Source organism: Triturus cristatus, chromosome 8 (genome assembly GCF_964204655.1).
Source record: "Triturus cristatus chromosome 8, aTriCri1.1, whole genome shotgun sequence".
Taxonomy (NCBI): domain Eukaryota; kingdom Metazoa; phylum Chordata; class Amphibia; order Caudata; family Salamandridae; genus Triturus; species Triturus cristatus.
Genome location: NC_140591.1, coordinates 1615956044 through 1615979441, shown reverse-complemented (window position 1 = coordinate 1615979441; position 23398 = coordinate 1615956044). Strand labels below are relative to the sequence as shown.

Here is a 23398-nt window from a genome sequence, read left to right as displayed (position 1 = left end):
TATCATGCTTTCGTGGTACCACCCCAGGGAGCACCTGGGTCTCCTTTCTTGAGTAGCCCCAGGTATTTCCTCCCCCGATACTGCTAGATTTTTCATTGTGAACACCTCTACACCCCACTGTGAAGAGGGGGGTGTGACGTCACCTCTTGTGCATCAGACCACAGACTGATGCCCTCCGCACTTCTCTTGCCTGGTCCTTGCCGTTGCCTTACTATACTGGAGATGGATTCTGATCCCGACTGCTTCTGAACCCTGGGTCAGAGCACCGGCTGTCTTGGATCGAGCAGCTTACTTGCACAGGTATAGGGCCAGCTCTGCCCAGGGTAGGCATCACAACCTCTCCCACTTCAGGGACCACTCTTTGGTGTGGTACTGGCCACCCGCAGACATCACAGGATCAGAATGATGCTTGGTCTGCAAAACCCAGCATGGGCTGGAGCTCTTGAGGAGAGGGGACTACAACCAGAAAATATCCTGTCACAGGCATTGTGCGAGCAACATGCAGAAGGGATCAATAAGTGTATGCTGCATGACCCCGATACTTGTTTTGTTCGAGGACCTTGGGAGGGAGCCTTCACTGAGCCCTGGTTTGAATGACCCTACTAACTACACTGGGCACCCGCAGTGTGCGAGAGCAATCACTGTACGCAGCATTCAGTGACCCCACGTATTACTTTTACTGTCTGAGAACCCTGTAAAACTAATCTATCCCTACACATGTTGCATACTGTGCCCCCTCCCGCCCCCAATGGCAAACAACCTTTGGAGAGGGGCTTTGTAACTGCACAGTACATGCAGTGATCATCTACAGTGACTGTCAGACAAGCATGGAGAGAGACGGCCAACCAGTGTTACACCGCCTGCAGTGATCCTGCTGTATGCCCTCTCGGACAGCGCTGAAGAAGAGGTTTCACTATATGTTACATGCAGTGCCACCATACTCCTACTATCCGATATCCATGGAGCGGGTGGCTATCTCTGTAGAATCCATGTAGCAAGCCTGGTGCCCCTCCCTACTGTCCGACCGCCCTGGGTGGACCTGCCACAGTGTACTGCATACAGCGACCCTTCCCCTACATGCTGTGTGTAGAGGGGCTTTCCACCAGGCACAGCGAGAATCATTCTTGCTAGATTAGCTGCCAGAGCTGTTCGGGGTCTTCCGAAACTAAAATGAATGCAGTGAATAATAAAATGCATACAAGTGATGCTCTACTGGCACAGCCAACCTTGGCATTCCACCGTAAACCAGCCGCGATACACCTGCAAACTTCATTCATGTGCCCACTGACCTTACTAAGCACTGTCTCAAAGTCCACCAGCTCAACTTTAAAGTGCCTACGCCACAATTGCTATCATGCAGTCAAATACTGCCTGGAGATAACGGACACGATCATGCACTTCAATCTGGACATCATGATCCTTGTGGAAACCTGCCTTAAAGATTCCTCTAAACACATAAAGGACTTTCTTCTTTTATCTCTGTACTACATCCTCTGTTGTGACTGTGACGTTAGTTAGTAGTGGGGATCTAAAACAACAAGCTAACTTGCAGATCTATTTTCGCTGGTTCCCACTACTTCTTTCAAGGTCTGTCTCGTGAAATATCTGCCTACAAAGACCCAGTCTTAGAGTGAAGGTCACGGGCGAAAACAACACCTTGGTGGAAGAATGCATGGAGTTTATTACATCTTAACTAATAACCTTTGTGATTTACGTTGGAGCAACAAGAACAAACCACTGAACACCTTCTCCTCCTTTCTCTATGACAATGACCTCTTGCAACACTGCCAGAAATCCACACACTGCAAAGGCTCCATTCTGGAACTGATCACTTCCAAAGACTCCCTCTGACAGCCGATGATTCCATCCTGGTGGACTGGTCTGATCACCTTCAAATCCCCTTTACAGTGACCTTTTACCAACTCACAAATTCGTACAAAGCCATGCATGACTCTTCTCCTGTATACTGATCTAGAAAACTGAAGGACTTTGATGTTCAGTGTGGTTTGAGAAACTCTGAATCCCTTCTTCTGGAGCCCAACTCATACAAGCAACACTGCTCCAGGACCAGTCCTCCTCTAGAACCCACACAACAAGCATATGGATCTCCCTTCGCCCAGCCCTTCTTACGACCCCGTCTTGCCTAGTTTAAAAATGAACTTATAACCCTTCTTTGCAAAAGACATTTGGGATACGATTATGATCACCCAGTTACTTAAAATTCTCCTAGCCCCACTCCGTCTGTTATTACCCTCTCACGGTTTTTCCTTAGATCTACTCCAGAGGAGTGTCCGAACTTGTACCTCTTGTTAAGCGTTCCAGTGCACTCAGGCCAAGTAACTCTCCCTTTCCTATCTTTGCAAGTACGGCTCAAATGTTCTCTTGTAAAGTGCTCTACCATAATATATATAACCACAAATAAATAAATACACACCACATATTGACTGTGCTACACCTACTGCTAGCTCTGGCATGTAGGGCCCTACTCTGCATTGCATGCAGTTGCCCCATCACTTCTGTCAGTGATGCTCTTGCCCTCCCACCATACACACTATGAAGGGACACGGTCATTCTCAGTGAGCACTTTCCTGCAGGGACCTTATGCTCTGCCCTGCATGCAGTGACCCTAGTGTCTCCGTCAGTGAAGCTCTAATTGCATGACTGTGCATATGGCCATCCTCTTACCTCTCAAATAAGAGATGCACTGCAGGCCTGTTCCACCCGACAAGACATGTAGTGACATACAGTGACTACCACCTATTCAGCTATCCTCTGCTGCAACCTTACACCATACACTGCAGGAAGCAAGCCTTACATTGCATGTCGTAGGTGCAGAGGGCAGGGGCATAAGGGGGAAGGTGGTACTTGGCAAGGCCTTGGTGTAAGTGTATAGTAGCCTGACTGAGGCCAGGAGCACCTCACCACATTTATCAGGTGAGTCATCATTCTGATTTACGCCGTAGCGAGCGGGCTACAGTTCATCCGCATTTTGTAGACTCTTTAAACACTGTCCCTTGATAGTTATCTTCATAGGATCTACCCACCCAGACCATATGGTATTAACCCCTTTTAATTGACGAGTGGTGGGGCTGTGTGCAATGAGTGTGTGGGGGTAAAGGAGGAATGTAAATGTGAGAGCAAATGGACAGAGTGCTAGGGAGATGAATGGGCAGGTTTGGGTGCATGGATATCCAATTCATCTATCCATGCACTTCACCAGCGAACTCACCCAATCATGCATGCAGAGACTTGCCCTTCTTTTGAACCATCCAGAAGCGTGTGGTCTTTCAGTACCTTAGTAACCAGTTGGGAACATGCCTCTCTAAGATCTGAGACATTGCACAGGAGTTATGGACCTATAGGTCATTAGGGCGGTCAGGTCAATGGCAGCTTGTTAAAGAGTGATCACAACTTGCTTGACAAGTAATGGGCTCTCATTAGAGTTAAAGGGCATAGTAATAGCAGTGTAGGTGCCTGAAGTGACATCCAGTGAGAAGGACTGCAGAATAATGGCAGGCAGAGATTTCTTACTGGAGGCCTGCTGAGACCAGCCTCTATGTGCATCACCCATTGGCATTCGGCATAAAGTAGAACATCCTTCCATATAACCCATGTCCACTAAAGGCAAAGGTGAGTGAGGAAGGTATTTGCATTGCCCTGTACTATGGTAATCTGCATCATGGTGGACCACAAGGGTGGGATCCAGAGCTTCAGTGGACCCAGGATGCAGGTGGCAGAAACTCATCATATTCAGAGACTTCCAGGTGTGCTGCCATCCAAAGCACGGGGTCAGTTGAAGGCGCGGTGTGTGGTTCAGCAGGACTGTTCCAAACTGGACTGTGTTTTTGTCAGAGCTTCTTGATGCCAATACCCCAGTAAGGCTTTTGCGTTCTAGCTCGAAGGCTCCCCTTCAAAGTCAAACTTTTAAGCAGATTCAATACCGAGGCAGATTTCAACCAAATCTCTGGAACAAGCTGCTGCTTTGTGCTAGTCTCATAAGGAATCGTAAGCTTTTTAAAATTATTTATCAAGTTGGACAAACCATAGAAACTATAATACATCAAAAAAGTAAGTCAGCACAGCAGTCAATACCATTCAACACCACACTACAAAACATCTACCAACCTTCTTAATATTTGTATTATGTCTCTCAAAAATCTAAATACTCTAAGCTATTGAATATTTCTCAAGTTTCCCAATACATGCTTTGCTGGAAAGGCTTGGTCTACACGTGTAATATATTTGTAGATGGCAGGGTCTTATACGCTCTTTGTCACCATTTAGAGCAGAGAAGCAATACCCCTCCGCTCAGTCAACAATGGTAAAAAACAGCATATTGCAATCAGTGGAACTGCATAAATGGCTTGTGCCATGCTGTTTTTTTCATGTGCAGTTTATAGTATGATCCCAGTTGTTTCTTCTACATAGTGATTCTAGGAATGCAAGTGTTTCCTCAAGTTAGTTATGCTCTACTATGGTAATAACACCTTAGCACTGTAGTGATAAAAATTTAAACTGTGTTTATTAGTAAATTCGTTCAAAATAATGTGTTGCTGGACACATTAATTTTCAGTGGCAAAAAACACGCAGGCATTGTTGTGCCCGCCTGGCGATGCTACCAGTGCGCAAACCTAGCTTTCGCCACCGGCCTGCTGGCATGTATCTGCTTCCAAGACCGCGTCTGTTCCAGATTGCTTCACAGATTTTGAATCCAACTTCGAGTACGTCCCGGCATACGAATGAAAAGTAGTTGAATGGTCATACTGGTACCATACACCGCACGGGGTTCAATTTACCCGTAGACGATGCAGCGTTGCCACTCCACTTTTTGAGAACTAGATTTTAATCACTCCTTGGTTGCTACATTCGTTTAAGTGATCAAACTGGCCAGTTTTGCTTTCAGGTCAGCCCCTGACGAAGGGATTTTTGTATAATCCCGAAATGCATTGGGCATTCTCCACCAACGAATTGAAAGCAATTTTGATGTACAAAACTGTTATGTTTGTTTAATCATGAACCAGTGTAATTGTACGCACAGTTAAGAAATTATTAACCTGCTGTACTATTGAGAATTTCAAACAAGTCTTTTTCTGGAATCCAAATGGTTTACTACTAAAGATGTTTTGTTCAAACTTTCCTGTGTAAAGTTTTTTCAAATTTTGAATCTGCCACTTGAAAGATTTATGTTATAAAATGCATTCTTGGGGGGGATTCCCCAAACTGGTGAATAGTGCAAGGTACTTGGTGGGTTTTCCCACTTTCCCCTTTTTATCTGCTTCCAAGACCACCACATAACTAGTCTGGAGGGTGGTGGATGCCTTGGCGGTTGCTTGCACACTGTGCAGGGGTGCAACAGCTTCCTTCCTCAGTGTGGGCGGACCCCAAGATGTACAGTAAGATTGGCTAGTAGTGTAGTGGCCTTTGTAGAGCTGTACTAAGGACAGCTTGCCTTCATGAAGCTGCTACGAGATTCTGGAGAGAGACCAATCCTTGATGGCAATTGTTTTTTTGTTCTTTCAGAAGTTTAATCAAAGACGTCAGGTAGTCACCTTTGCCATTCTCCTTCCAGGTTTCTCATATTTAAGGCAGTGTAGGATGTCGTCTGACTGCTCGCAACATAGTTGAGTATTTTTTGGCAGGTTCGTCACCCCTAGCTTGGTTTTCGGAGTCGCTTTTTGGCGCTGTGCTTTCCTACAATGCTGTTTGGTGCCTTCCTTGCCAAAGGATCCATCTACAGTTCTCTGGACATCGTCAGTTCTTGCTCTGTCATTTTTTTGGTATTTAAAAACCAGGTTTGTGCTCTGTTTTTTTCCTGCAATCAGCCTTTTTCTTCCAGTGTGGGACCCCTCTTGCAGACAACCACCTATCAGGAAGGTGTTGGCCCTACCTCAGAGAAGCCAAGTCTAGGTAAAAGGACAAATGTACGCATCTGGACCCCACTGTATGGTGCACACACGCTCTCCTACCCCCCCCACCCTTTGTCAATTTGCAGCAGATTGTGACCGACCATTTTGTAGAGAACGTCGTTGTTCATGATGTGACAGTCCCTAATAGCGGCCACTAACCTGCAAACATTGTAATGACCGATGTTAATAAGGAACAGGATATCGCTGTGCCCTAGGTCATGGGATCCTGAAAGTGGTTATGACCCAAGTGGACTGATACTCGAAAAAATTTGGTATGTGACCAAAGAGGGCCTAGGCAATCAATGTCATTCATTCCATTCCAGATAATAGTAATCAACATTAGCTCTTCTCGCTTGAAATCTGAATGATTGACCCTTCTTTTTTAACCAAAGATTGAATATCTAGGCTGGGTAGGAAGTTGCTTATTTACACTTGAAGAGTAACTGTTGGGGAGCCAGCCAATTCTCTTGTTGCTTGGTTACTAAAAGGAGGGAAGTTCCCAGGCAGGGCATGACATTGTGTCTACCCTGAAGGCTTCTTGGGGACGGCTGATGATAGCCAGTGTCCTCACATTTCATTGTGCCCATGTTTGGGATCCTCCTGCATGGAGCCTGCATCATCGGTGCCGGCAGTGACAGCCAGCACCTTGCACACAGGCTGCAGCCAGAAAATAAATACTATTAGAAAGAGGACCACATCAACCCTGTTCCAGGACTGTTATAAAGAAGTACGGGAGTCCATTGGTTCATGTAAGATACTTCTTTAATGGTAGCTTAGTTCCATCACAGGTGGTCAGGGTAACAGGAGGAAGTTAGATAGTACAAGGATAGCCCCACCAGGAGCAAGCTCCATTCAGCTCAGCCCTAGTACACCAACTGCCAAACTCCTCTGGAGAGACACCCAGGCATTCCATGATGTCATGGAACATTCCAACTCCAAGAGAGCTGTGCAGTAGAGAAAAGCTAACAAGTAATCTACAACACATCCTCTTCCCGTAGGGAACAAAAGAAGTAAAGTAAGATACCCCATAAACCTTAGGCAAGAAGGTGCAGCAATAAGGTGCACCTATCCTCAGGTGTAATGCACGAGGTATCACAAAACGACTGGCATGAACAGACAAATGTTAAAGATCACAAACAACATCACTACACGCCCCATCCCCCTCCCTTAGGGAAAACAATGCATGGCACAGATGAAAAACACAATGCAACAAGAAAGACGAACACCCACCCAACCTCCCCAAAAGTGGGTACACCCAGGGAAAACACCCTGTAACCAGGTGGATGTAAATACAGACCCTTGGAAGAAAACAACAACTCCAAAAACAACAACAAGAATTAGGCTAGAAGGCATGCGGACGCTAAATCTAAACAGAAACTGCACAACCAAAGTCCTCCAAACATGAAACCCTTGGCCACGAGTTCCATGGAGGCAGACTTCGACTGGAACACAGTGTCAACTAGAAAAGAAGACCCATTGATAGCGCTGGAAATTAGTCAAGCACGCCAAAAACACAGAGTACTAACCCTTGAAAAAAAAAAACAACCTCCCCTAAATAGGGTACACCATAGGGTACACAGACCCAAGAAAACTAGAAAACTAAAATAGAGGTATTGCCTACCCCCACAACCTCCCAAAGAAATGGGCACACTCTAAGTACACAGACAACAACTTAGAGACATTGACAACCTACAAACACAACCTGAACCACAACCCCTAACTAGTTTATACCTAGAAGGGTACACAGGGTACCAACCCCGGAACACCGAAAGCTAAATTAGAGGCACAGATTACCCCCACAACCTCCCCGAATAAATGAGTACACAGAGCAGTCACCCTAAAAACTGACATGAGGCATTGACTACCCCCCAAAAACAACCTCCCCTAACTAATCTACAAGTAGAAGGGTACACCACAGGGTGCTCGCTTTGCGAACAGATACAGGGCAAAGACTACCCACAAACGACAAAACCTCCCCTAACAAGGGTACACCCCAGTACACAACAAGTGTACACAAAGTGAAAAACACACAACTTCCCCTTAGTAGGGTACAGCAGAAGATACATAGAATAAAACTAAGGAACAACAACAGACCTCCCCATGACAGAGTACAGCAAAAGAAATACATCAACCTAAAAACTTTAAAACCTCCACTCAAAACAGAGTGTTTAAGACAAAAATTGACACATAGAGCTCCCCATGCCTCTTACACGCCAAACAAGTAGCACTATGTGAGTAAAGGCAAGAAGGAATGCTAGACACCGGTGATCGGTTTATCACCCGAGATTCCCCATCAAAGAAGTCCTGCAACTACCAGCATACCATGAAAAAGATTTGAGCTTCATCAAAGTGCATTCGCTGGAATCCGCGATAATCATAAAAACGACGTTGGAATGTCGATTCTAAGTCACACACCTGAGACAAAAGTTCCATAGGACGCAACATCCTTCGCTTTTATGCAGCGCCGCGTGTTGAACCCAAGAGAGAAGTGTTCACCAGTTGCACAGTTCATATGTTGTCCGTAGAACTTTACTGAAAACGCGGTTGGCAGGAACAATATACCGCAGTGAAGATCGCCATGGAAGAATAGTTCCAAACGCAAAATGGCGGCACGCATTTTGACGCCACGCCGGATGGCTATCGGCCAGGGCGTGCACCACCACGTAGACCACAGTAGGCAGCTTCACGGGAATGCGAACATCACAAAGGTAAGTCTGCGCGTGATGCAGTATGCGCGTGGTGAGAGATGTTTGAACGGTAGCAATGCAACCGTAAAAGCGTAATGCCACCTCTTTTAAAAAAAAAACAACAAAACAAAGTAAACTGTGTGCACTCACCACACAACTCACTGCACAACACGGGATTTCCGCCTCCGCTGACAAGGACATTACGCGCTCATGAGACACAGCGCCTTCCTCCCAGGAATTAACACGAGCAAAACCAATGCAAACTTCACTGCGATGCTCCGAGTTTCTCTCAAGTAGGCGGTAACTTCCACAGTCAGGGCACCCACAAGATGATTGACACGATCCATGAGGAACAGATGAAGGAACTCCCTCGCATGTAACACTGCCAAAACTCGCAGATAGTTCAAAACGAATGTAGGAAAACAAACTGTCAGGCCACAACCCTTTCCACTCTGATTGAGAGCCAGATAAAATAAATAAATAAATAAACACTGCATGCCTCAAGAAAATCCGATGCTGTAGAGACTGCTTCAGCCGTCTAACAGAAGGCAGCAAGATGACAGCAGACACACCAACGACAAACGCCAGACTGCAGGCTGTCCAGATAGTACAGGACACTGGTGGGGCTGACCAGGGCGTTACTTTTAAGTTTCAATTGACGTTTTGAAAGTTTTAAAGTCCTTAGTTCCTTGTCTTTTGGTTCCTTAGTTCCTAGTAGTCCTTACTCCACAGTGCACGCGTCAGTTCTTCAGAACGTCGCCAAAATGTTATAAAGAAGTACGGGAGTCCATTGGTTCATGTAAGATACTTCTTTAATGGTAGCTTAGTTCCATCACAGGTGGTCAGGGTAACAGGAGGAAGTTAGATAGTACAAGGATAGCCCCACCAGGAGCAAGCTCCATTCAGCCCAGCCTGAGTACACCAACTGCCAAACTCCTCTGGAGAGACACCCAGGCATTCCATGATGTCATGGAACATTCCAACTCCAAGAGAGCTGTGCAGTAGAGAAAAGCTAACAAGTAATCTACAACAAGGACCTTACACACTGGATCCCGTTTCCAGGCCCTTGGACAATGGGTCGACATCCCATAGCTGGAAAATGTGTATAGAAGTGGGACTTACACAGAACCACTTTGCTCCAGAAAGAACATATTAAAAAGGAGCGTAATTATATCAAATACAGTTTCTTTTATATACATATTCTATTCCAAGTACAGTTCGTCACCAACATCCACCAAAGAATCTAAAAATCAGTCCAACATATGGAATTTCACTGAATCAATGCTCCAGGAGTCTTTTAAATATGTGCAAAATCCAATTTTATTTATTTTCACGTATCCCAATTTTTGAAAAGAGGTTACAGTATGAACATAGGTCCAAAAAAAAAAAAACTCTTGAATACCTGTACATTGTTAGTTGGCAGCTGAAAGTTAATTGGCACCGACGCTGTTTGCATGATCACAAAAATACCAAACGTAAAAGACTTAATTTATTCGAAATGAATGATTAATTTAGGTGTATTAGTTAGCATGAGTATGCCGGAGCCTGCTGCACTGAAAATAATTCATATTTATTGAAGAAAAACTTGTTTAACATGGACGAGCTTTTTACCTGAATGTGCCATTCTCTATTTTCAGATATTACACGAAGATACAACCTCACCCACGGTCTCTGTACGTTGTTCTAATCTGTTCTGGAAGGAATGGGGAAGGAGGCCCTACTGTAACAATGTCAAGGCCGCTCAACCGAAGCTCTGCACTGTTGTCAAAGCAGGCTATTGTGTTCCTAGTCTTCCTATGGTGCGACCTCAATTCTTTGCACTGCCCGAACTAACAGGCTGTAATAAGAAGTAAGTGTTGCAGGAATGTCATAGAAACGGAGTTTGATTGGCTATTGTAATTGAAACACAGACACTGCTTCTAGTAATTTCATGTTATACAATACAATAGGATTTGGAAAGCGCACAGCTGCTTCTGAGGGAGCTTCCCGGCGCTAGCAGCACGGTTCCGAACAAGACCCAGAGCTTAACAACAATCCCGAAAACACAGATTCGAAGCGTTAAAAATACAGGGTTTCAAGTTTTTACAGACAATAGATTCGGGGGAGGGGCGAAAGGCAGAGTGATCGGAAGGGAATCCGTAGTTTAGCAGTATGGCCCACAAAGGATCTATCGCCTCTCCTAACCTTGAGAACACTAGAACTCTGCAGACGCTTTCCAGCATTGGAACTCAAAGATCTGCACTGGTAATAGGCTCTACGCCTTCCTAAGTCCAGACGGCCTTTCTGCTCAAAGGCCCTATAGTCGAGAATGAATGCCTTGGATTGAATTCGGCAGCCGGTGCAGAGGGCAGAAACTGATGGACGCGCCGGAGCCTCCAGGATAAGGCGCGCTGCAGCAAGTAGGAGGGAAGGCCCGGATAGAAGCTGTTCAAGCAGTAACCCGAGAATGGACAAGTCTTAGGGTGGCCTCGGGTACCAGATGCAGCAGCCTCCAGAGATATTTCAGAGAGGCTTGCAGAAACCGCTTTAATCTACGGTTCAAAAGACAAGTTGGGGTCACATTTAAAGCCTAAACATCTCACCGTCGGGGAAGGTGCGGGGGAGGGGGAGATTGGTACCAAGCTCGGAAGGCCACCAGTTATGGAAACCTGGAAAATGACTGATTAGGCCTCGAAAAAGCTACTAACCCATTCACTGTGGCGAGTCAGTCTTTATCAGGTCAGGCTATTTTTAGCACTAATTCGTCCCTTAGAGTAAACCTAAGCTGGAAGGAACAGGTGTTCTGTTCATTCAGAGAACGAATGAGCAATAAAGACACCTTTAAATCTTTTTTTGACTCGACACGTTTGCTATCTGTTCAAGGACAGAGGTCAGATGTCAGTTTATCTGTTTATTGTTTCTTATCTTATCCTGGAAAATGGTGCTTCCTGTTCTCGGTCTAAATACAGTTAAAGGTTTTTGTCCAGTGAGCTGTCTGACAATCATTGTGAAAACAAAAAAGTGTAAGATATCTTGTCTTTTTTCCTAACACAACATTTAAACAGCTTGTAAATGAATAGTACAAGTATTTCAAAATATATCAGGGATTACGAAATATTTTTTTTATAATTCAGAAGTGTAATGCAAACAAAGATTTAAGTAGGAGCAAAACAATTGACTTGGTGATGTACAAATGACAAAATATTTGCAGAAACTCGATTTACAAACATACCCTATATAGTTTTTTTTTTTTACAACAGACTTTATTGGCATTTTAAGGACACCGGGGAACTAGTCCCCATACATGGTACCAAAACGGATATTGGAAGAGTGAGAATTGGTATCCCTGTTCGTCCCCCCCCCCGGTCTGCGGAACATCAGACCCACGACCCCTCTCCCCCTCCCGCATACACTATATAGTTTTATCAGTAAACATATCAGCGGGGAAAAGTTGTGGCCATTTCAATTAAAAATCTGCACACTAAAAAGAAGTGTGCTACCACTTTATGCTTCAGGTATGTATTTATTTAAAGTGTTTTGCATCATGATTTGGGAAACATTCCTGCCCCCGTCCTGATGATAATGCCGTTAATGAACTAAGAGGCAAGTCAGCGGTCATATGCATCTTATATGTAGCTAGCTTTGTATTATTTTTGGAGCAAATGCTTAGTCTATTAAATCAAAAGTGTTTTTTTGTACAGCAGACATGCTCAACTCGCGTATTTGAAGGTGCTCTCATATCTGATCAAGAAGAAAATGGCAGCTTAGAAAAATTTATATATTTGCTGAGGATCACAGAATATGAAGCCAGTTTATGGATCAAGAGCATTATAATTAGGTTGAGTAGATTATTTAAGTCACTAGACCTGCAGCTCTAGGAACATTGTTATGATTTTTCAAGGCCTGCGGATGCCAAAGAAAAGGATTTTAATTTTATCGGAATTCAATTTAAGGCACTTGTTATTCATCCACTCACACACCGATCTTAAACAAATTTTAAAAGAATTCAAAGCTTCCACATTATTATGCTGAAAGGACAGAAGAAGCTGTGTATCATCAACATAGGAAATCACCCACAAGCCCCAGGCTTCCACAAAAGTTGCAAGAGGTACAAAGTAAACATTAGGGTCTTCGCCAGCTCTCCCTGCCATCAGCAGTCACCGTTACAGACACCTGCCTGCACAGTAGACTACACCGTAAGCCAGCACCTCAAGTTGCTATGTCCCAGGCCGCCTCGCTGTTTTCCCGCCTCACCATTTCCCCGCTCCACCCCATTCCCGCCTTCCCAGCACCCCTTTCACAGACCTATTTAGTGAAGGCCGTAGCCGGGTCACACCACTGACGCGTCAAAGGCAAGCCTGGATCGGCCCAGGACCCCACCATCCGCCACTACTCCATCGAGGAACTCCTGTCTCTTAACTCTCGACGCTGCAATTCCGACTGCTTCACGTCTTGTCCAAGCTCCAAGAATGCACACTTTGCCTGCTACCACTGCCCCTTCTCCAGCCACACAGGACCTTCAACTCAAGCCGAGCCCTGCACCACTTCAAACCCGGAAGACCACCAACAACTCGGAACCACTCCAATGCTTCCTGCTCAACATACGATCCCTCAGCAAAGGTGCCACAGATATCTGAAACACCATCACCACACTCGCCCCAGACGTGGCTCAACCCCACCTCGAACCCCGACATCGCCCCTAACGACAGTTACAAGATGATACATCTAGACCGCCCCAACAAACAAGGTGGAGGAATCGGCATAATATACAAGGAATCCATCCAATGCACCGCCATGAATAACAACCTAACACCACTCATGGAGCACCTCAATTTCCTACTACAAATCCCTGCATACAGACCACCGGAACCCCGACCAGCCTTCTGTGAAGCCATTGCCAACTTCATTGCCCCACTCCCCATCCACTTCCTCCACTACGGCCTGCTCGGCAACCTCAAATTCCACATAGAGGACCCCAAGGACCCCAATTCCACCTCCCTTCTGGAGAACCTCAACAACCTTGGCCTCACACAACTATTTACTGAACACACCCACATAGCCATGCACAGACTTGACACCATCTTCTCCGCCAGCGACAGTATCAAATTCACCCACACCACGGAGCTTACTTGGAACGATCACTATATAGTCCACCTTACCATCTCCACCGCTCAACACACCACCACAGTACCACCCACCGTAGCTGGAACAAGGTAACCAAGAGCCAATGGACCCAAACCCTCAGCGCCACACACCTCCCGACATGTCAACCGATCTCAACCAGCCCGTCCGCAACTACTCAGCAACAGCATCGACAAGGGTCACTCCATTGAAACAGAGCAAAACTAACAAAACCTCAAGGCAAGCCGGCTGGTACACTCCCGAGCTCCGAACCACCAAGCGGAATTGCTTACGACTCGAGAAGCGATGGTCCATTACCAAGGACCCCTCTGACAGAGCTGCGCACAAAACAGCCCTCAGCGACTATCACCGGCACTTCAAGGAGACCAAAAGGGCGGCCCTCCCTGACTGCATCGACACCACAGCAAACCATACTAATGAACTTTTTAAAATCATCAAGGAATTCTCCATCCCAGCAGCCACAGAAAACACTGTCCACTTTCCCGGCAACTCTGCGACTCCCTGTCCGACCATTTACACAGCAAGATTGCCACCATCTACAACAACTTCGAACTCCATCCCACCACAATCAGCTAAACAACCTTATCCAACCGGTGAAAAATGCCCTACCGTAACAACATGGGCACCACTTGACATTCAGACCACCATCATGTCCTCCATCCACTTCGGGACACCCACTGACCCATGCCCCCACCACCTCTTCAACCTCAAAGCCAACCTGATTGGCACAGAACTCATTAACATCCTCGGAACAGAACTCACCAACATCCTCAAAACCTCCATCACCATCTACCTTCCCAGACGAATGGAAACATGCAGATGTCAGACCGCTCCTAAAGAAACCCTCAGCCAACCGCATCGACCTCATAAACGACCGACCAATTTCCCTGCTCCCATACCCAGCAACAGTTCTTGAGAAAGCCATCAACTCCCCGACCACCTTGAATGAAACCAGCTGCTCAACGCCTCACGATCCGGATCCTGTGCCAACCACAGCACAGACTACACTGATCGCCGCCACTGACAACAGGATCCTCCTTGATCAAGGACAAACAGGGGCCTCTTATCCTCCTCGATCTCTCTGCAGTGTTCAACACAGTCTCCCACTGCACCCTCTTCAACAGACTCCACAAAATCAGCATTGAACATCATTCCCTCAAGCAGATCCTCTCATTCATGTCAGGACGCACTCAGAGCACCACCATTCAACTCTGCCCTCAAGGGCATCATATGCAGCGTGCTCCAAGGATTATCCCTCAGTGCCACCCTGTTCAACATCAATATGACTCCCCCCACGCAAACATCAGGGCCCACGGTCTCAACATTATCTCCTACACAGATACCCAGCTCATCCTCTCACTCACCGATGACCCTTCCAACACTAGAACAAATTTACGCAACACCATGACCAACATAGCCAACTGGAAGAGAGACAGCTCCCTTAAACTAAACTCTGACAAAACTGAAGTACTGATCTTTGGGAAGAACACCTCCAAATGGGACCACAACTTGTGGCCAGAAGAACTAGGACCCACACTATGCATGCAACCTCAGCTTCCTTCTCGACAACCAACTGACCATGAAACGACAAGTCAACTCTGTTGCCTCCTCCTGCGTCCAAACCCTTCGCATACTCTGTAGAGTCTTCAAATGGATCCCAAGAAGCACCAGAAAGACCGTCACCCAGGCCCTCAGAACCAGCCCCTCGACTACAACACTCTCTGCGACGGGATACCCACCCAGTTCCTTAGAAGACTCCAGACCATACAAAACGCCACTGCCAGACTTATCCTTAACTTTCCCATACTAACCTAAATCTCTCTTACCCTAAAAAACCTCCACTGGCTCCTCATCTAGGAAAGATGCCAGTTCAAGATTCTCAGGGACACCTACAAAGCCCTGCACAACCAAGAACCTACCTACATAAACCGCCGACTGTATTTCCACCTGCCCTTGAGGCACCTGCGCCTTCCACCTCACTTGCCCTCATAGCAGCAGGGGCTGTTCCTTCTACTACATCGCCGCGATGACTTGGAACGACCTCCCCCTCCAATCGTCTCCCTCCTTGCCAGTATTCAGAAAGCACCTCAAGACCTGGCTTTTATCGACTCTGACATGGCTGCCTCCATGCCCAGATACCCCCAAGGGTGACAGTGCTGTGCCATACAAATACTGATTGATTCAAAAAGGGTAAGCGTCAAAGCAGAGCCTTAAAGCACCTCACAATCAAGAGGTTTAGAGGTTTTGTGGCAAAAGTAAATGGGGAAAGAAAAATACCTTGAGTTCTGCCTTAAAGGTAAGATTTAAGCCAGGCTTAAATAGATGATGAGACGTGTGCCTTCTGTACCAAAATCATCATAAAAGGGTGTGTTATTTGGAGATGCGCCAGGCTTTTGACTTCACACCTTCGTACTTTATTATATTTTTTGCTTAGATTTTTTTTTATAAACATACTTTGAGGTTTTTTTTCTTGCCAATATTGTGCTCCAGGACCCCCAGTATACAATCATTGATCAAAAGTAAAGTTTACATGTATAAGCAAAAATTACAGTTACTTATTTCAACAGTATAACCACAAACGATCGAGGCTGAATGGAATTATAACTTTGCAAGATAGTCCCGTCCCTGGATATTGTCTCGGCCTATCTACACAATCAGTAATTTGGTGACAGTATATATAAAAACAGCGTTATGAGGGAGATAGCATATCCAGTAAGGTGGGTGAGGGAATCGGAGGGGTCAGTACAATATCTCTATAGTCCGCCCAACGCTGCCATATACGTCTGTGTTTCTGAGGGCAGTCCCGGGCCTTGAAGACGGGTTCTTCCAATCCCATGCAAAAGTCTAGGCCCCGTTTCCAAACCCCTAATAGTGGTGCAGGGGGTGTTTTCCAGGAGCGTGCGAGGTCTCGTTTGGCCAGGGTTAACCCTAAGAACAACAAGTGGCGCTTATATCTACAGCCCCCAATATCTTCTGCAATATGACGGAGGACTATTTGTGGTGTATTGCCTATTGGCCATCCCAGTACCTCAGATGAACATCTATAAACTCCCTTCCAGAATTTGTCCAGCACTGCGCAGGTCCACACCGTATGTAAAAAGGTGGCCTCTTCCGCTCCCCAGCATAAACATGTAGGGGACGCAATGAGCCCGGCTCTATAAAGCTGTACCCGAGTAAAATATATTCTATGCAAATATTCTTGCTGTATCAGCCACAGTTGTGAAGAGATGGCAGCTCCTCAAAGGGACTCCAGAGCCTCGCTCCAGTCATAATTAACAATCGGGCCGTGTTAGAAATGGGGGTCCTCAGTTGGCAGCAGCTGGCGCCGATGTCCAAATAGGGGTCCTTCTTCCTAAGTCAGAGTATCCTACACCCTTTGATAACCCCTGCTCAACTCTGTGGTAACGTAGCACAAGCCGACAGGCCTATCTCAGAGGCTGTGTGTGAAGCATTTATGACCATACACAACAATGCAGTGAAGACACTACAAAGGGACACCACACAAGTAACTATAGAAAAATAAGTATCTTTATATAGGCTTAACACAAGGCTCAAAAGCGATCAAGAAACCACAATGCACATAATTACAGATTCACTTCCAAGCAATAGAGGCACTCAAAAACCGTGTGGAACTTACTTAGTTTGAGGCCGGGGTCCACGCGACCCGGTGATGTACAATGTACCTGAGATTTAAAGGGGCACGGCACGCAGCCTCACAAGGAAGCCGCGGTGGTGACAGGCGGACTCACAGCGGCCACAGCTCCCCGCTGTAGCAGTCTGCGGCGTGCACTCATGATAATCCTGGGACGGGGCTTAGAGGCAGGCACCCAGCGGCACCCACAGGTTATAGCAAGATCATCGAAGTGGTGACTAGTGCGGGCACTCAGCGGCACAGCTCCTCAGCTGCAGCGGCCCGCGATAGTGATGATTCTCGTAGGACGGCAAATGCAGGCACTCAGCGGCACAGCTCCTCAGCTGCAGCGGCCCACAATAGCGATGATTCTCGTAGGACGGCAAATGCGGGCACTCAGCGGCACAGCTCCTCAGCTACAGCAGCCCACAATAGCGATCACGAGGACTTTGGAAACACAGGCAAATGCAGGCTCTCAGCGGCAACAGCTCCTCAGCTGCGGCGGCCCACAATAGCGGTCAAGATAACTTTGGAGACACAGGCAAATGCGGGCTCTCAGCGGCAACAGCTCCTCAGCTGCGGCGGCCCACAATAGCGATGCGATGACTTTCAGCCCGCATTTCCCGCTGTAGAACCAGAGGCTCTGGAATTCTCAACAGAGGCCTCAACAGCGAGTAGAATCCCTCTCAAATAGCAATCCGGACGGCTGAGGGGTGAAGTCTAATGTCCCTGAGACTTCAGCAGGAGGCAAGCTCAAATCAGGCCCTTGGGTAGTTGCTTCAGCAAGATGGATAAAAGTTTAAAAGTCCTTTCCCTCTCGTTACACGGACAGAGGTTCGTCTTGACATCCAGAAGTAACACACTATGCAGGGGTTTTAGCACAGATCTTTATACTCCAAAAGTCTTTGTTCTCAAAAAGTCACAAATCACTGAACCCAGCCAGAACCAGTTTGGTGTCGTCCTGGAGCACTTTATTTACGAGGCTACATCCTGCCTTTCAGGGAGAGGGGGTCTGCCATCAGACGCACAGTGGGAGGTGGAGCCATCATTCACCTTGCCAGGCACAGCCCTGCTGAGATCAAAGGGTCACCCCTCCCCATACTCCAACTGCAGATCTCTCTATTTAATCCAGGTCGGTCTCAGCCTGTCCTGACCCTCCAAAACCAGACAGCCAATACACATAACAGCAGAGCAAACAGGAAGGCTTAGGCAAGAAAATACCTACTTCCCAAAAGTGGTAGTTTTAAACACAGAATATAAAAATAATCGTCACTAAAAGATGCGCTTTAATATTTGGAGCTCAGGCATACCAAATTCGACTTTCCTATCATGTTCCTTGGGTCAATTAGGATTATACCAATTCATACAGTCAATTTACAATAGGGAGTATTCGCGCTGTGGCACTGAATGGCAGTGGCACAGCGCCCAGAGCATCTAACACCAGCAAACACAGAGGAGACAAAACCGAAAAAATGGAAGGGAGACCCACGCCAATGGTGCCAGGTCTAACAGGCCGATATCAGCCTGCCAAGCCTCTTGAAGGGACTCTAGTGATGATACACTGGGTGTAACTATGGTTTGATATATATTAGAGATTTTATGATCTTGTAGGTCACCCATAAGAAGTTTCCCCCCAATGGGCTGAATTCAGGGAGGTCCGTGAGGTTTTTGAGATAGGGAAGAAATGCGTAACGGAACTGTAAATATTTATAAAATTGGGTGCGTGGCATAGAATATTCCCTCTGTATGCCTGAGAAGGATTTAAGAGTAGTGCCCTGTAGGACGTCCCCCAATGTAGAAATCCCAATTCGGTCCCATCCTTGAAAGCCCTGAAAGCCTTGGAATTGTTTCAGGAGGCAGTTGCACCATAGTGGGGCACTGCTTGTGAGCCTATTTAGCCAGCCGATACGGTGAAGAAACTGTTGCCATACTGCAAGATCCACCCTTCTGGCCAAATGGAGGGCCTGGGTATTAGCCCGTCCATATAGGAATTTATGTACCAATGGGTCTCCCAAAAGCCATCTCTCTTCACTATATCTATATGCAGATTCTTCTCTTGGGCAGCCGTTGCGCACCTGTAGCTGAGAGGCCGCATAGTATGACTGTACATCGGACGTTCCTATACCACCACAATATGAGGAAAGGAAACATGTGCGGCGCGCAAGTCTGACTACCCCCCCCTAGTCCCTCCCAGAGAAAGCCATGTTTAACATGAATTTTGCTTAGATTTTTTGCTGCAAACTTTGGCTTCGATGTTTTGTTAGCAGATATTTGCTCTGTCTGAGACATGCGAGTTCAACTTTATTGCTCTGTCCGGAGAGCTTTTTGAGCTTTATTTTGGAGAGTGACGTTTTGTAAGCCAGCTTGCTAATCTATTTGAGTAACTACTTTACTTTCTGCAATGAAACCTCATTTCTTTAATAAACAATGAGGTGATAACTGTAAGAATACAGTGATCTACAGTTTATAAATCACCTTAGACTAAGTCTATGAGAGACTCAGACAGTTCTGTTCTCGCTAATAACCCTCTTGGTTTATTAACAAGAGTATCAACAGTTGGAACTTAGGGTCAGTTGCAAGTCGTGATTTTTGGTTTTGAAAAGGAGACACTTATTCCCAGTGGTTCATCAACTATTATTAGCACCAGATTCAGAACCCCTTCTCCCAAGGTCCAGTGCCCTTTCCATTTTCATGGCATCCAGTGATTGTTCCCTTCCAACAAGGTCTAGTGATCATTCCCGCTTCACACAAGGAAGAGAGTGCCCTTCTTTCTTAACATGATCCAGTAATTCCTGTACTTGTATGTTTCGCCGCCTTCGTATATACCATTATACGCCTGTATTGTTTTGCTTTCGATGCTGTTCATGTCTCTATGTGCACAATGTATTTGTCTTCAACGTCCACGTGGTTCTCCCTTTGAAAGTTACTTGCTGAATTGCTGTGCGGCTGGATTCTCATTTCTCCATTAAACCAGTATTTTAAATTGACGGGTACTGAGTGCTTGCACTTCTTTAGTGAAAGGGAGAGTACCTGCACCTGTCAGCGGGGGTTCATCACTTTTAATGGAAGAGGGCCAGCACTTCTCAGTAGCACATAGGTGCTCTGGGACAGGGAGTACCTGCACCTGTCAGCAGGGGTTCATCACTTTTAATGGGAGGGGGCCAGCACTTCTCAGTAGCACGCAGGGGCTCTGGGACAGGGAGTACCTGCACCCGTCAGCGGGGGTTCATCACTTTTAATGGGAGAGGGCCAGCACTTCTCAGTAGCACAGAGGTGCTCTGGGACAGGGAGTACCTGCACCAGTCAGCGGGTGTTCATCACTTTTAATGGTAGAGGGCCAGCACTTCTCAGTAGCACAGAGGTGCTCTGGGACATGGAGTACCTGCACCCGTCAGCGGGGGTTCATCACTTTTAATGGGAGAGGGCCAGCACTTCTCAGTAGCACAGAGGTGCTCTGGGACAGGGAGTACCTGCACCTGTCAGCGGGGGTTCACACTTCTAATGGGAGAGGGCCAGCACTTCTCAGTAGCACAGAGATGCTCTGGGACAGGGAGTACCTGCACCTGTCAGCGGGGGTTCATCACTTTTAATGGGAGAGGGCCAGCACTTCTCAGTAGCACAGAGGTGCTCTGGGACAGGGAGTACCTGCACCTGTCAGCGGGGGTTCACACTTCTAATGGGAGAGGGCCAGCACTTCTCAGTAGCACAGAGATGCTCTGGGACAGGGAGTACCTGCACCTGTCAGCGGGGTTCATCACTTTTAATGGGAGAGGGCCAGCACTTCTCAGTAGCACAGAGATGCTCTGGGACAGGGAGTACCTGCACCTGTCAGCGGGGATTCACACTTCTAATGGGAGAGGGTCAGCACTTCTCAGTAGCACAGAGGTGCTCTGGGACAGGGAGTACCTGCACCTGTCAGCGGGGGTTCACACTTCTAATGGGAGAGGGCCAGCACTTCTCAGTAGCACAGAGATGCTCTGGGACAGGGAGTACCTGCACCTGTCAGCGGGGGTTCATCACTTTTAATGGGAGGGGGCCAGCACTTCTCAGTAGCACAGAGGTGCTCTGGGACAGGGAGTACCTGCACCTGTCAGCGGGGATTCACACTTCTAATGGGAGAGGGTCAGCACTTCTCAGTAGCACAGAGATGCTCTGGGACAGGGAGTACCTGTACCTGTCAGCGGGGGTTCATCACTTTTAATGGGAGAGGGCCAGCACTTCTCAGTAGCACACAGGTGCTCTGGGAAAGGGAGTACCTGCACTTCTATAGTTCAATTTCAGCCTCTGCATTAAAATGTCTCTTTTGATTCTGGAGTCAGGTCTTCATTTAGATGGAAGGCGGTCACTGCAGTCCTTAACAGAGAAGAGGCGGCCCTCCCTAAAGAGAGGGTCCAGTCCATGCCCTCTGAGGTGTGTGCCCCCTTCCGCCCCCGCCTCCAGGGGACATCCATTTCTCAGAAACCCCTTTTAGACTACAGTACCCCACCATGCCTAGTAACCGCCCCATCTCCCTTTCCCTGCACTCACGTTACGTAGCTGCGCCTGATCTCCCTCCATGGCTGTCCCTGTGGGGCTCGGCTGCACCAGCGCGCGGCCACCTTGGCTGCGTCATAGACATGGAAGAAGGACGTTGCGGTAGAGACGCACGCGGCGGCCATGTTGGAAGACCTCTGCTTCCGAAAGAAAGTAGGATTTGAGCCGGGGGCACAGGTATATAAGAGAACATACAATAGGCTCTCCCACTTTCCTTAATTTTAAAACTACTCGGATTCTACGCGATGACCTTAAATACAAAATTAGATTGTAGCTGTTACATGAATGTTGGCGCACAGACGAATATGGTACACAAAAGGAAAACACAATGACTTCAAAATCTAAAGTAAAAGCCTATTCAGTGTGGTCCCACATGTCTCCACATCCCTGTATCCATCGTATCGAAGAGATAACATAGTACTTCAAAGATGACCACCGCTATCTCTAGTCTACCGAGTCCCCTCTGGCTGTCATGGATGCCGCCATCATGAAATACCAAGCGAGTGCGATCTCTGCCCCCCTTCTCACGCACTACTGAGTTTCTTGTCAATGAGCTATACACACTCACCTTATTAAAGACCCACACTGCCTTACCTGTACACAAAATGGTATGTGAGGAAATGCTTGCAAAACTCAAGTGAGTTGTTCAACCAAACTTTGCATTATGGTACTTGTAGTTTGGTACTTGTAGTACACTTTCATACATGCCAACATTTTAGAACAACAAAGTGGGAGATTTAGAAGAAACAAACCGTGAGACCATATTTCTTCCATTGGCTTCTGTTGATGCAGAAGCAATTTTAGGTGGAAGACTGCCAAAATAAAGCCATTTTTGGCTTCACTAATCAGGAGCCTCCTGCCTGAATCGGTTCTGTTTGCATGTAGTTAACAAAATATAAATAAAAAGCAAGAATGCCTTGGTCACCTCCTGGTAATTTTCATTACCCTTAATCCATCTCGTCCTCGCACGATAATTACTATTGAGTAGCTACTACCTCATAACAGGAATAAAGCAGGAAGGATCCTAAAATGCAAGCCCTGCCACCCATACTTGGGTGCATAAAAGGGGGTGGCACTCTCATGCTCCTCCTTTATATACATACATGGCAACATTATGAAATTAGAAAGAGGATGTTTTTGGAAGAAAAAAATCAGGGCCCTTTATTTCCCATACACGTTTATTGAAGCAGACACAATTTCAGGAGGTGTGAGGACTACTAAAATTAAGCTGATTTCTAGCTTAGAAATAGGCAGTCTCCCACCTGAATCGGTCTGTTGTTGTATATGTGTATATCCAAACCCTCATAAAGGGACAGGAGTAAGGTACGGGATTGGAATGTAATCACTGTGGTGGCGACTAGATGGACTAAGCGTAATGAAGATTACTAGCAGGGGACCATGGAATTACCCCCACATCCATCGTCCTCATTCCAGTCATTAGTAATGAGGTATACTAAAGATGCAGTGTAACAAAATGTACTTTTTTATTTGGTCATTCTCCACTTTTTTCTGGATTTTAC

General features: G+C 46.7%; 1 protein-coding gene across 1 annotated transcript in view; it reads right to left on the bottom strand.

The window, feature by feature from the left end:
* TIMM10B (translocase of inner mitochondrial membrane 10B) overlaps positions 1-22010 on the bottom strand; it is a 34530-nt gene extending 12520 nt beyond the window's left edge. Inside the window, exon 1 of the mRNA XM_085623547.1 lies at positions 21873-22010. Coding sequence (XP_085479673.1) covers positions 21873-21902 — 30 coding nt within the window. The 5' untranslated portion in view covers positions 21903-22010. The remainder of the gene's footprint in view (positions 1-21872) is intronic.
* Between the last annotated feature and the right edge of the window lie 1388 nt (positions 22011-23398).